Source organism: Diabrotica undecimpunctata, chromosome 5 (assembly GCF_040954645.1).
Source record: "Diabrotica undecimpunctata isolate CICGRU chromosome 5, icDiaUnde3, whole genome shotgun sequence".
NCBI lineage: Eukaryota > Metazoa > Arthropoda > Insecta > Coleoptera > Chrysomelidae > Diabrotica > Diabrotica undecimpunctata.
The window spans coordinates 63941939-63956934 of NC_092807.1; the positions used below are offsets into that span (position 1 = coordinate 63941939).

The window sequence follows — 14996 nt, forward strand, 5'->3', positions numbered from 1 at the left end:
GGCCAGTAAAAACTATGTAGTTATTCATATTTCGACGAGCTATCCCAGATTAAAAAAAAGAGGCTTCTAGCTGCAATGGAAGCCGAGATAATGTAAATTTTTCCTACGTGTTCCAATTTGAAGTTCCGATCTTAAAATAAAGGGAGCTGAAACAGTTATCCTCTCAACTTTCCTATGTCGATCTTTCGAAAGTACCTTCTTTTCGAAAGGCTGTAAGGTTCGAAAAATTAGATGAATTTTATAGCTATAGATTGCAATATAAAGTTTAGATTTTCATTCAAAATTTGTGCAAATTTTACTTCTTAAGGTTTATAAAAAATGGAGATATGATTTTTTTAAAAACAGTCCCTAACTTCTTTCCTATTGGTCATAGAAGGTTGTTTTTTAAATGTGAGTTTTTTACCAGCTATCCAATGATTGTACGTACAAGTCTGTAGCTTGAAAAATATAGAAGTTATTATTCACGCTTTTTCAAACGTTTATTTTGTAAATAATTTAAATGAAAACGCAATATGCATTTAACTTCTGAGATAGTTTAAGTTTTAAAGAATCCTACGAAATTTGCTAAATGTGTCTTGCATCATTAATAGAGCAAGTTCAATAGTTTAAATATTTAGCCTCAGGGATAAATAAATTAAATAACCTTTAAACTATTTGACCGATCGGGGGGAAATTTCACACAAATTTAAAAGACGGTAATTAATAAAATTTATATTAGTGCAAAAAAACTGCTTTTTTGCAAATATCTCCGTAAATTATTTATCAATTTCAATTTAAAAAACGGGAAAACAAAAATATTCTTCATATAAAAAAATGATATAAATATTGTTTATGTACAATATAAGCGAAAACATTTATAGACAAAAAATCAAATTGTGACCATAAATTATTGTTTATAAAAAAACGCAAGGTAAAAATACGAGTCCTTTTTCATCTATTCGTGATCTAGTAACCCCCACCTATGTCTAAAAAGCTTCAGATATCTGCTAAAAATTTTTCGACCTTTGTTTTTAACCAGACTGGGCTACTGATTATTTTTAAAATTTACCTAGTCTCTACTTGTTTTGAAGGTCTTTTAATTTCAAAACAATTTTTACTTCCTTTTGTCAACAGTTGATTGTTACCTCTCAGGGCGTAGGGTCGTCTTTCTTGAGTTGAGAAATTGTACATTGCCTTAAAAAATGTAATCCTTTATCATCGCCCTAGTGTCTTAATAATTATAATGTTCTTTAATCAAATTATGTAATTTAAGGGTCATCTGACCTCATTATCTGGCTAGTTCCAACTACTTTATAGACCAAGTATTAACCACTTCTTAAAAATTACCCTTTTGTTTTAAATTGTTACTCCTTTGTTTTTCATTTTTTTGAGGTTATTATACTTATTTGTAGTGATGAACTGTGACAAATGCGATGAACTGATTGAATCTAAAACGTTCTGAAAATTTATAAATCCATTTTGGATAATTTTTCAAAATTTTAATAAAAATTTTATACCATTTTACAAAAAGAAGATTTTTACTTCATTGTAAGTTTTTTTTAAACTATGGTATACAGCCAACCACTGGAAATTTCCTTTTTAAATTTTACTACCAAGTGACTCTAAAAACATAGTACCAATTCACACAAATAATAACTAGTAAAGGGCTCCAGTATTCTGGAATGAGTATCGTAAATAAATGGAAGGTGTAGAATAAACCAATTGGCTAAATTGTAATATGACTGGTTTATAACAGATGGCATCCTAGAAACCAACTTATTTTTGTAACATTTTTTTATTTTAACAAATACGAGAAAAAGAAATAACACTTCTTTTTTAATGTGTTTTTTCTGTTTTCATTACGGTATAATTGTATTTTTATGATACAGGAAGTCGATATGGATCTTCTCCAAGCTATTTTTGTGACTTGCATCTATAACTCGGCAGGAGCCGCTTTGGTAGATAGTTGTCGGAAGGATTTTGATGATTACATGAAATCTCAAATTTCATTTTTGATAACAGATGATAACCCTGAACAAATGTGTGATCTGAGGTAAGTTTATATAATTGTATATTAAGGTAATTTTACTAAAACTTAAATTTTAAAGTATTTTTTCTTTTTCTGTCTATATACCTAAAGATGTCTAAAAATCGTTGGAATATAACTTTTAGATGATAAATACTGTTTAATGAAGATATTGGAGGATATCAAAGAAACAAGAGATTTAGTTTACGCTATAAATTTTACGTAAAATTTTACTACAGACTCAAATGGAAGAAGAAAAACTTAACTCAAACTATTTTGTGAAATCTGAATATTTACAGGTTGAAATGGTATCGGATGAACTATTAGCTCCGATGGACAGTATTGAAGTAACAGTAATGTGAAACATGGATGCAATACGATTGCTGGATGCATAGCTCTTAAATTTCAAAATAAATAGCCCCCTCTAGGTGCACCCTTAAATAATTTGAATATTGCAGAAGCATTTCGTTTGTTAGAGATCTTGTCAACAGATTCGTTGCTTATTATTATTCAAGAATTATGGGAAGTGCCCTCAAAAAATTAGAAGTTAAATTTCACCAAATGCATATTATCTTATTGAATAAAAACAATTTTCACCGTTTGGCCGAGAGTACTTCAGCGTCGCTGCCTAATACCTTAGTACCATTTAGGTATTGTTATGTATGTATAGAACATAAACGTATTAAGAAATAAGAATATTAATAGAAACAAGTAATCATATAAATTGTAGAAATTATTATATTTTCTTCTTTAATGAGTATACTGAAAAAATAATATTATAGTTAAGTTCTAGCGAAACAGGTTAAGAGTATTCTCATAATTAGATGCAATAAACCTCTTTAAATGAAAGCAGAAGCGGATATACAAAATACAAACTTTTATTTGAATTATTGGGCTTTCTAATGCTTTCTATTTTTTCAACGCTGATTTCAATTGTTGTTTTTATTTGACAACTTGTCTCTGGCATATTGTTGTGAGACTTAGTACCTAACCCTGTTATATCATTAAACTCCACCAAACTAGTTTAGAGATTTCTCCTTGCTAATTAATACGTTTGGTATGCTCATAATTAGATGCTATCGACTACAACTTAGTTATCTCAAATCTTTTGAGTGTTTAGCGTATTTACCTTTCTTCTGTTTGCGTAAGTTTTCTGGACCATTCGGTTTCTTGCGTGGAAGTGATTGTCATAGACTTTGGCGCTATTGTATTCTCAAAATGCATGTATATTTCTTCACATCCAACTAGAACGATGAAGTTATAATAGGGTTTACAGTTCAGCGCATTTAATTCCAAAAAGGACTCTTTGTAGATCCGGAAACTTCCATATAGTCTTCCATCAACGACCGGCTTGGAGCCCAGGATTCCATAGCTCTTCAACAACTTGAGTCTTTTATTTTGTTTATTAGGAAAGAAGTTCATGTCTTAGGAAAGTATGAGAGCACATGTTTGTATTTAGGGAATCCTTCAATATTAATAGCTTTACACAGCAGTTTTTCGTTTTTTTTCAACAGAGTCCATATAATATTAAAGGACTCTTTATCGGTAGATATAAATTTAAAATAAGTTTTATCACAACATTTTTATAAGCAATATTTCATTTTCAAAATCCGTTTTATCTGGGATCCGTCACTAATAATTTACAATGCTACCTCATCAATCCCGCAGAAGACGCGTCACAAAAACTTACACGAATGAACGCATTGGATCTGAGAGCCCCAGACAAATTATGTATCATTTTTCGGAATCAGTGACTATTCCCAACATTAATATAACAGAATTCGCTTAAAGCTACCAAAATACTGACTGACTAATACTGACGACTGACTAATATTGCTGCTTATAGTTGAGGTGAACTTACTTCGGAATTTGCAGCTACTTGAACCAAAAGTTTCATTATCTTGATTATTTGTAATTTGTTTTAGTTGATCACCTTGATTTTTAGTACTAAATGAACCGGTTTAATCTAAATGATGACAGTTTTATTTTTCAGAATTTTAGTCATAGACGATTTTTAGATTTTTTCATCTAAACCATAAACGATGAAATAAATAATTTTTTGTTTGTAATTTGGTTGCCTTCCGTATGGATATGGCAATCTATAATATATAGTTACTAAGAGACCGTAAAAGTGCTTTTACGTAAGTTCACAAAACCTATCGTTCAATGTCTTCATTTTTAAAATGATTGCGATGTGGCATTTCAATCGAAAAAGTAATGATGCTGCTTAACAATGCAGCAATATTCTAAATGCTCACAACAAAAATAAGTATCTTACATGAAATAGCATTAGCTAACAACAATTATTATCTAACAGTTAAAAGCATACTACTCATAAATAAAGTAACACTTGAATTCCCCTCCTCAAACTGTGAACTATTTAAATGTGTTTTTCTCGAAAACGGTTTACGTTATATTTTAAATTTAAAATCACTGAAAAGTAGCTTCAAAAAAGTTTCGACCAAGTTTTATCATTAGCTATTATACTCATGATGCCTCATGTAAAATTATCAATATATGAATTATAAATATGGTCCCTGTCTTAAGTTCAATTTCTGTACCTTTTTGGGAATTTAGTATTAAAATGCTTGTCCTGTCGAATCCATATATATGCTATATTCCCCCCTTTTATTTCCTCATTTCGGGAGTATTTTTGATTTAGCAATCGTTCAGTCGATTTTCATGTACCGCTCCTGTTGCTGTAACGTCCAAGTCATAAGTTGTAAATTCCTTGAGTTTATAACATAATATTGTAGCATCTGCATTGCATGCATTGCTCCCGTATAAAGATCTCAATTATAGCAGTAACCTGTTGCTCTGCCTAATTACCATAATTTAATTCCGAAGCGATTGAATCTACCTTAAATAGATTGTTTTAATCCATGTTTATCATAATAGTCAAATTTTTAGAAGAATTGATTTCAAATTTAAAGCAAATATCTGACTTTAAAGGCGTTTATGTGTGTTCTTTTATCTTTGTCATTATTAACAAAATGTAAATTTGATTTTGACTTCTGATAACAATTTTACAAAAAACAAAATGTAAATTTGATTTTGACTTCTGATAGCAATTTTACAAAAAAGATATTACCTTTTCTTAAAATAAAAATAATCACTTTTAGTTGCAGAGTAACGGATACTCTCTTTAAAACAAACTGTTTCAAATAATTGCACAGGCAATAAATGTCTATATAGACTCTTTATGTCCGATAGCTCTTCTTCAAATATATTTTTTTCAAAGATTGGTAACTTTGTATTATGAGGTAATCGATGGGTTTACATACCTTCTTCACTACAAAGTAGGCGTTTTTTATTTAACTTCCAGCATTAATGCAACATCTTTCACTTCAAACACGTCATGAAGTAAAATATCATTTGCATTTTTTTCATTCCTGTGTTTATTAACCGGTTAAAAAATCTAAATTTTCATCCACTTGTTCCCAAAATTAATCATTATTTCCTGTAGTTCGGGAAGTGTTAATGCTCGTTTCTTAGTAAAAGACATTGTACTAAAAAATAATTATTCCATTTATAAGATTGCTTTAAGAAAACTTGACAAACTAATCGTGTTACTCTTACACACCTGACAAATGAACTTGATTAAGCATTCTAAGATAATTTAAACATATTTTGATATTTTACAGATGGAATATACTTTGAAAATTGTAGAATTTCTCATTTTTTAATATCTATTTTAAGGCATACTCCGACGGCTTTTCCCACTTACTACGACTACTTTTTGGATATAAAAAAGCGTTGCTGGGTCGCTTGGGAATGGCTAGTGCCCCCATATATACATGATCGATCTAAGAGGTTTTCTGAAATATTAGTGCCCACTATTGATACGGTTCGAACAACTTACATTTTGGGCTTAATGAATAAGATCAGAAAACCTATTGTACTGATTGGAGAAACCGGAACATCGAAAACTGCGATTATACAGGATTTTTTGAGGTAAATCATCTTTTTTATAAAAGGTACTATTTGGGGTTATTTATGTCCCAATTTAACAAGCATATTACTCACAGGTACTTTGAAAAGATGTCAATCAACTTAAGTATAACTATTTTAAATTTTGCCTGCATAAAAAATTAATCTAAAGATATATTTTTTATATTTGAAGGACCTCTCACATCGTCCAGAAACAAATATCTGGAATTTTTTCTAATTTATCGCTATATTATGCACATAAAGCATAAATACCTAACTTTTCTTATTAAAAATATGAATTCGTTTACGATAAGATATTTTTTCTCTTTATCGAAACTTATCAGACAGTGTCAGATTGAAGGTAGACTCGTAGAGACAAAGTCAGAACAAACTTCCTATTTAGCAGAATTGTACCGCTACGTAGCGCCATCTACTTTAGATAACCAGAAGAAACTATTTTCTTGTGGCATGTTTTTCACTGACTTAATCACAATTACATAATAAAAATTACATTTTTATTTTTGAATTGACATTTCGATTTCCAATTCGGAAATCCTTTTCATTAAAAAAAATTCCTAAAATAAAATTGTGAATAAGTGATATAACCTGTAAGTATATATTATTTTTAATTGGCGGTGAAATAAATTTTGTCAAAAAGACTTACTTTGTAACGATGAGTCAAAGCCATCACCGTTAAACCAGCGTGCGCGCGAACCAACCCATGAAGTAGGAGTGTATCGACAGTAGAAAGGGCAAAACTAATTACACAGCTCCGCTATATAAACCGCAACATTTCCTCATAGAGACAGAATCGACAGGTGTTGACTGAAGGTTCTCTTCTTCCCTACCCCGGCTTGTGGACGTGTTGAGTTCACAAGTTGTTCCGTCTCCCATACCGCCGCTATCCGAAGAGCGTGTTGAGCTCTTCACTACCCGTACTCTGAAGCAGTCGTGTTGAGACTGTCGAGGAGTGTCCTATTAACCCGAATCACTTAAGGGACGTGTTGAGTTCCTTTCCTTTCTTTGTACCTATCGTCCGCTGTTATTAAATCGATACAACGTTACCGTAAAATTTCAAATATACACTCGCTTGCCGATAAGACTAGTTCCATATGACAAGGTCAAGCTTAATTTGAATAAATAGGCCAGGTACTGAGATGACTAAACCAAATTGTAAATATGTACATAAGATTTTTGTCAATTTAATTTAAGGAAGACAATAAAGTTTTATTTTTATTTTGAACTCTGTCTCTGACTGTCTAAAAGCTACCCGGATAGTGACTCCCACGAGAGGACATCACAAATGGCGCCCGAGCAGAAAAATACGTTTTAAACAATAATACCGACCGAATTCCGAGTTTTATTTTCATAAGACAGTACTACATTTCAAATTTTAATCAAAGACAGGGTGATTCACAGTTCAATAATGACAGACGGAAACGTCGAAGGTTAGTTGGGTCTACCTATTAAAGAAAGACGAACTTATAGCCGAATTAACAAACAGAGAACAGCCGACGGAAGGGAATTTCAGCGAGCTAAGAGCGAGATTAGTTGCGATCATCAAGGCACCAACTCAAAAAGGCCAAAACCCAGAGGAAATAGAAGAAAACCAGATGGAAGACAGACAAAGAAAGATGGAAATAGTACGCAAATGGGGGTTACACTTTGACGGTTCAAGAGACCCAATAGAATTCATAGAACGGTTGAAAGAACTCCAGACAGCTTACGGCCTACAAAACGACCCACCGACTACCGACCGATACCGCGGTCGAAGACCACACCGAAAATATACCGACTACCGACCGATACCGCGGTCGACAACCAGACCGAAGATATACCGAACTACCGACCGATACCGCGGCCGACGACCAGACCGAAGATATTCCGTCATACATACCGGAATTCACGAACAGTCCGAAACGAGAGCAGCTCGACATCAGTACTACACTAAACAATACCGAAAAAAAAACAATTACAGGAATTGTTACTAACAGAATTGGAGAAATTTAAACAAATTAAAGGAACAACACATCTAACCGAACATACAATAAAACTCAAACATAATACACCGATCAAACAAAGATACAGGCCCCGAAACCCGGCAATGCAGAAGATCATAAACGATGAGATAGATAAGATGCTAGAAGAGAACGTGATAGAAAAATCTAATAGCCCGTACAGTTCCCCGATCGTCCTAGTAAAAAAGAAGGATAACAACGGATACAGATTTTGCATCGATTTTAGGAAAATCAACGACATCTCAGAAAAAGATGCCTACCCATTACCGTACATCAATCATATCCTAGAAAAGTTAAAATCTGCAAAATATTTTACCACGTTAGATCTAAAAAATGGATATCGACAAGTACCACTTTCCGAAGCAAGCAAACCCTTGACCGCTTTCATAGCACCAGGAAAAGGACTATTCCAGTTCAAAGTACTTCCATTCGGATTACACGCCGCCTCCGCTACTTTTAAACGATTACTAGATACAATAATCGGCCCAGAAATGGAACCACATGCATTCGCCTATTTAGACGACATAATAGTACTGGGGAAAACGTTCGAGGAACATATGGAAAACTTAAAAGAAGTACTTCACAGACTACAGCAGGCCAAACTACGAATTAATATAGACAAATGTAAATTCTGCAAAGAAGAGATAAATTATTTAGGCCATGTAGTAAACAAAACGGGAATAAAAGTGGACGACAACAAGACAAAAGCTATAGTCGAATACCCCGCGCCAAAAACCGTTAAACAACTACGCCGATTTTTGGGCATCATCTCATGGTATAGGAGATTTATAAAAGATTTTTCACGAACTGCAGCCCCTTTAACAAAGCTACTAAAGAAAAAACAACATTGGACTTGGGACAGAGACCAAGAGGAAGCATTTAACAAAATAAAACTACTACTGACACAAGCTCCAATACTGATCTGCCCGGACTTCCAGAAAAGATTTTTTTTACAAGCCGACGCTTCGAACCACGGTTTAGGAGTAGCTTTAGTACAAACAAACAACGAAGGACAGGAACAAGTCATCGCTTACGCAAGTCGAACCCTAACAAATGCCGAAAAAAATTACAGCGTTACAGAAAAAGAACTACTAGCGATCATCTTCGGTATAGAAAAGATGAAACCCTACATCGAAGGATACCCATTTTCAATTATCACAGATCATCAAAGTCTACGATACTTACAAACAATGGAAAACCCTACAGGTAGAATAGCTAGATGGGCAATGCTGCTGCAACAATTTGACTTCGATGTCATTTACAGAAAGGGCTCCCAGAACGTCCTGGCCGACGCGCTCTCTAGAGAACCAGTAGATCTGGTTTGCATAATAAACGTAGAAGATGTAGAACCCGACGAATGGTACAATAAAGCTTTAAATAAAATCCAGACAAATCCGCAACTATTTCCAGACTACTCTATCAAAGATGGACTTCTCTATCGACACTTCTGGGACAAATACGATCTAAAAGAGACAGAGGTATCCCACCCCTGGAAACTATGCATCCCAAACCACAAGAGACAACAACTCCTGGCAGAAAACCAAGAGCAACCGACCGCAGGACATCTAGGAATAGCCAAAACAATAACCCGCCTAGCTAGAAAATACTACTGGCCAGGGATGTTTAAAGACGCCGCAAAGTTCGTCAGGAACTGCAAGAACTGTCAGCAATTTAAGCCGCAACAAAGCTTAACTCCAGGCCGCATGCAATCTACACAAATTCCGCCACATCCATGGCACACCGTTTCAACCGACATCATAGGACCCCTTCCAACATCCAGCAAAGGAAACAAATATATAATGACATTCCAGGACACCTTTTCAAAATGGGTCGAAGTCATACCGATCAGAACAGCAACGGCAAAATCAGTCTGTCAGAACTTAAAAGATAAAATCATTATGAGATTCGGATCACCCAAAGAGCTAATATCAGACAACGCAAGAACATACGATAACAGGGAAGTACGAAAGTTGCTAGACGAATTCCAGATTTCTAAAAGAAACATTCCGCCATATTCTCCCCAGAATAATCCAGTAGAAAGAACAAACAGAGTAATCAAAACAATGATAGCTCAGTTCTGCGATAATAACCATAAGAAATGGGACACGAGCCTTCCAGAACTACTATTCGCATATAATACAGCTAAACACGATTCAACGGGTTTCTCCCCAGCCTTCCTGAACTTTGGACACGAACTAGAAATTCCAAGTAAAGTCGTAAACACCCCAAACGACACACAACATACGGATCAAAACATAAAATGGCATAAACTACGAGAAACATTCGAACTAGTACGTACAAACCTGGCAAAAGCTTTTACAACTCAAAGCCATTACTACAACTTACGACGAAGAGAGTGGAAACCCACAATAAACGACAAAGTCATGAAAAGGGAATACCAACTCTCAAATGCCGCCAAAAATTTTAACGCCAAATTAGCACCGAAATTTTCAGGCCCATATACTATAACAAAAGTGTGTTCTAATGTAATATTCAAATTAAAACACGACGATAAAAACCGTACAATAACAGCTCATATCAAAGACCTAAAACCCGCATTTACCGATTTCCCTACTCCTTAATCAGTCCAAGCACTTACAGTCAACACCAAGTAGTGACAGTATATTTTAATACAGTTTACCAGTAACCTTCAAATATAATGTCAGACACGTTAGAAATATATTACAGTGACATAGAAATGGACGGCACAGTTACGCCGCCACCATACACCGTTCCAGAATTAATATCACCATTGGGGAACACACCAAAACCTAACACTCCGGGCAAAGGCTGCGAGCCCCTGATAAAGGCTATTTCCAAATTTAAAAACCTTTTCGATGAACCAACCATGGGCATCACAAAAATTCAGAAAGTCCAGTCAATTCCAGTATCAATCCCGCTGCTCTCACTAATTCCGCCACAGCATAAAGGAAAAAATACAGACTGAGACTCCCGAATTAGGTGCTGAGGATAAAAACCAATAATTGAAGCCCAACGAAGGAAGACCTTTTTTTTTTTAAGAGAGAGGAAGACGATTTTTTGTTTAAGAAGACGATATTTATATTTTTTTAGGGCGGACATTTTTTATTTCGATGTATTGTAAATATTTTTTTAGGGTAACCAAGTACCTGGCAAGGAATAAAAATAAAAAAATTTTGTTCCAAAATTTTTTTTTCCCAGGAAGAGGGGGTGTAACGATGAGTCAAAGCCATCACCGTTAAACCAGCGTGCGCGCGAACCAACCCATGAAGTAGGAGTGTATCGACAGTAGAAAGGGCAAAACTAATTACACAGCTCCGCTATATAAACCGCAACATTTCCTCATAGAGACAGAATCGACAGGTGTTGACTGAAGGTTCTCTTCTTCCCTACCCCGGCTTGTGGACGTGTTGAGTTCACAAGTTGTTCCGTCTCCCATACCGCCGCTATCCGAAGAGCGTGTTGAGCTCTTCACTACCCGTACTCTGAAGCAGTCGTGTTGAGACTGTCGAGGAGTGTCCTATTAACCCGAATCACTTAAGGGACGTGTTGAGTTCCTTTCCTTTCTTTGTACCTATCATCCGCTGTTATTAAATCGATACAACGTTACCGTAAAATTTCAAATACACACTCGCTTGCCGATAAGACTAGTTCCATATGACAAGGTCAAGCTTAATTTGAATAAATAAGCCAGGTACTGAGAAGACTAAACCAAATTGTAAATATGTACATAAGATTTTTGTCAATTTAATTTAAGGAAGACAATAAAGTTTTATTTTTATTTTGAACTCTGTCTCTGACTGTCTAAAAGCTACCCGGATAGTGACTCCCACGAGAGGACATCACAACTTAAACTCTAACTTGAAGTCATAAGCCATATTTAGACTTTTAGATCCAAAAATCTTACAAACAGTTGTTATACATTCGGTACAATGCTAACTTTTATGTGCTTATTAATAGTTGTATTTTATGTTATTGTTAATTCACTGGTCTGCAACCAAATTTTCTTTACAAATTTTATCATAGATATGAAAATGTCAATGCTCTAAATCTGTATCCGTCGGACGATTTTTTCTATTACGTATAGATTTTCTCTTCAAAATATTTAATTAAATTTATAATTTTTTAAATTTGTTTTTTGCACCAACACTATAAATGGTGGTATATACATACAAAATGCATTTTAGCGAGTAGTAAAATAAGTATAGATAGGTTAGATTAGATTAGATTTAGAGAGGTGGCCTTTTGGCCTAATCCACTGCGATCTTTTCAGATCTATTGTGATAATGGTCGTGAGAGTTATATAGAGAATGTTATCTAGTCCTAGATAACATTCTCTAGCCTGACCCTTTTTATAAAGTCTAGTAGCTTCGAGACTGTACCTTCCATGTAGCTATTTGCCGGTGGAGTTTCTTCTCCTAATGCAAAGAACCGCACACTTGCCAGACAGTCACACTGGCATAAAATGTGCTCTGCTGTTTCTTCTTCGAGGTGACAGAATCTGCACTGGTCATCATCTGATAATCCCATCAGCTTCAAGTTCCTATTCAGCTTACAGTGCCCTGTTAGAAGACCTACTATGGCTTTGACTGTTTTCCTGTCATTGTTTATTAGGTCTGCCGTAAATTTTGGCAAATATTCTGTAATGAACTGATTTGCCTGCCTTTGTCCTGGTGAATTCCTCCACCATTCTAGAGATTTGTGAGTTACCCACTTCCTTGTAGCCGTTCTTATTACTGACTTTGCAACGCCGCAGAAGGGCGTTGGTCCAATGAGTTCCATTCCGGTCCAATGAATGACTTTGATTATCCTTGTTTGGCCATTTCATCTGCTTTTTCATTTCCTTTATGACCCTCGTGCCCCGGTACCCAAGCTACGGTCTCCCAGTTTATTTAGGGCACACACGCAATCCCATACTAGCTTAGAATTGACTTCTACAGAATTTAGTGCCTTAAGCGCTGCCTGACTATCTGTGAAGATGGCAAATGTACAGGACGTTCTTTCCTGCCTTTCTATTTCTTCCACGCAGCGATGGATTGCCGTTATTTCCGCCTGGAAAACTGTTACATCCTTAGATAGAGTTACCGGGAAATGTATCCCTTGATTTGTCCCTACTATGCCGGTTCCCACAGCCTACGATGTTTTTGAGCCATCCGTGCATTAGATAGCAGCAGCTTGTACGATTACACCTTTATTTCAGTCTTCTCTGCCTGGTATCTTAATTGTGAACTTATTGTTAAAGCTATATCTCGTAACTGTTGCATCAATAGGTTTCCCATCACAATATCGGCTTTTAGCTCCTCGATTAGCTTCCTGTTGTCAATACCATGCATCTGGCTTATATGTCGCTGACTATGGATTATTCTATGCATCACTGATCTGGCTTTGCCCTGTATAAAGATATGAAGTTGTGGTATATTCAGCAGGACTTTCAACGATGCAGTAGAAGTTGTTTTTATGGCCCCCGTAATACACAGGTATGCTAGCCTTTGTGTATTACCTAGCAGCGTTATTGCTCCCACTTGCTGCGTCTTTGTCCACCACGTCACCGAGCTATATGCTATCATGGATCTAATAACCCTTGTGTATAACCATAGAGTCATTTTGGGGTTAAGTCCCCAATTCTTACCGCACATTCTTCTACATCTGCCCAGGGACGTAGTAGCTTTTTGTGTGGTTTTCAGAATGTGAGTATTCCATGTAAGCATATGATCAAAATATACCACAAGGTATTTTGTTTCTTTGGCAAATGAAATCTCTGTTCTTCCCAGCACCGGTGGTTTTAGGCCTTGTAGTGCTCGTTTTTTGGTGAAGTTGACTATTTGTGTTTTCTGAGCATTGACTATCAGCCCCTCTTGTTTACACCAGTCGTCAACTATATTGAGGGCTGCTTGCATTTTCTCAGACACCACCTGAGCAAACCTGCCCCTGACAACTATTGCTATATCGTCAGCATATCCTAGATAATAAAAGCCTTCTGTGGACAGATTTCTGAGGAGATCATCTATCAAGATTGCCCAAAGTAGAGGGGACAAAACTCCTCCTTGTGGACAGCCTCCACCTACTTTTGCTTTGATGGTTGCTTTACCCAGAGTGGACATTACTGTCCTATTCTCCAGGGATGCCCTTATCCATTTGTATATTACCGCAGGTGCGCCTCGACTACTCATAGCTCCTATCAAAGAGCTGGTGGTAACATTATTAAATGCCCCTTCTATATCTAAAAAAGGGGCCATTGCTATCTCTTTGTCTTCCATTAACTTTGAGATAAGCCTATTTAGATCATCCAACGCAGAGTCCGTAGATTTACCAGGTTGGTATGCATATTGACGATCGCTTAGGGGATTATCTTTTAGCACTTCGTCTCTGATGTACCTATCAAGAAGCTATTCCAGCGTTTTTAATGGAAAATAAGATATGCTTATCGGTCTATATGACTTTGGTGTTAGGTCTGATACTTTACCTACCTTAGGCAAGTAAATGACTTTAACCTTTTGCCATATTTCCGGTACGACCCCCATGCTAAACTGGCTTTAAGGAGCTTGCATAGGTGTGGTATCAATACCTCTAATTCCATATGCAACAGTATTGGATATATGCCATCTGTTCCTGGAGACTTATATGGCCGAAACTTATTTATAGCCCATCTTATTCTGTTTGGTCTTATGATTGCTGTAGCTATTTTCCAATCTGTAGACCTTGCCCTAGTGAGCCTTTGGTCTATGTTGGTTTGCCTATCGGCATCATCCAGAATTGTTGAGCCCGGAAAGTGCGTGTTTATCAGTTCTCTAAGACTTTACTCTTTGGTGTCCGTAAATTTGCCATTAGCTTTCTTTAGGAAACGTACTTTTTTCGTTCTAGTACCATCCTTTGCCAGGACTTTATGGATTCGAGAACATGCCGGTATATCTGTAATCTTCTCGCAAAACTCTCTCCATGAATTCTTTTTAGCTTTCCGAATTTCTTTATTGTATAGCGTTGGCTTATACTTGTAGGCATACCAATCTTGTTTACTTTTGGCGTTATTAATAAGGCATCGGACTTCCGACCTCATCCTCTTTAAG

General features: G+C 35.7%; 1 protein-coding gene across 1 annotated transcript in view; it reads left to right on the forward strand.

Annotated features, from left to right (window-relative positions):
• LOC140442220 (dynein axonemal heavy chain 10-like) overlaps positions 1–14996 on the forward strand; it is a 657946-nt gene that overhangs the window by 424144 nt on the left and 218806 nt on the right. Inside the window, 2 exon segments of the mRNA XM_072533298.1 lie at positions 1869–2032; positions 5705–5959. Of these exon segments, the coding sequence (XP_072389399.1) occupies positions 1869–2032; positions 5705–5959 (419 nt within the window).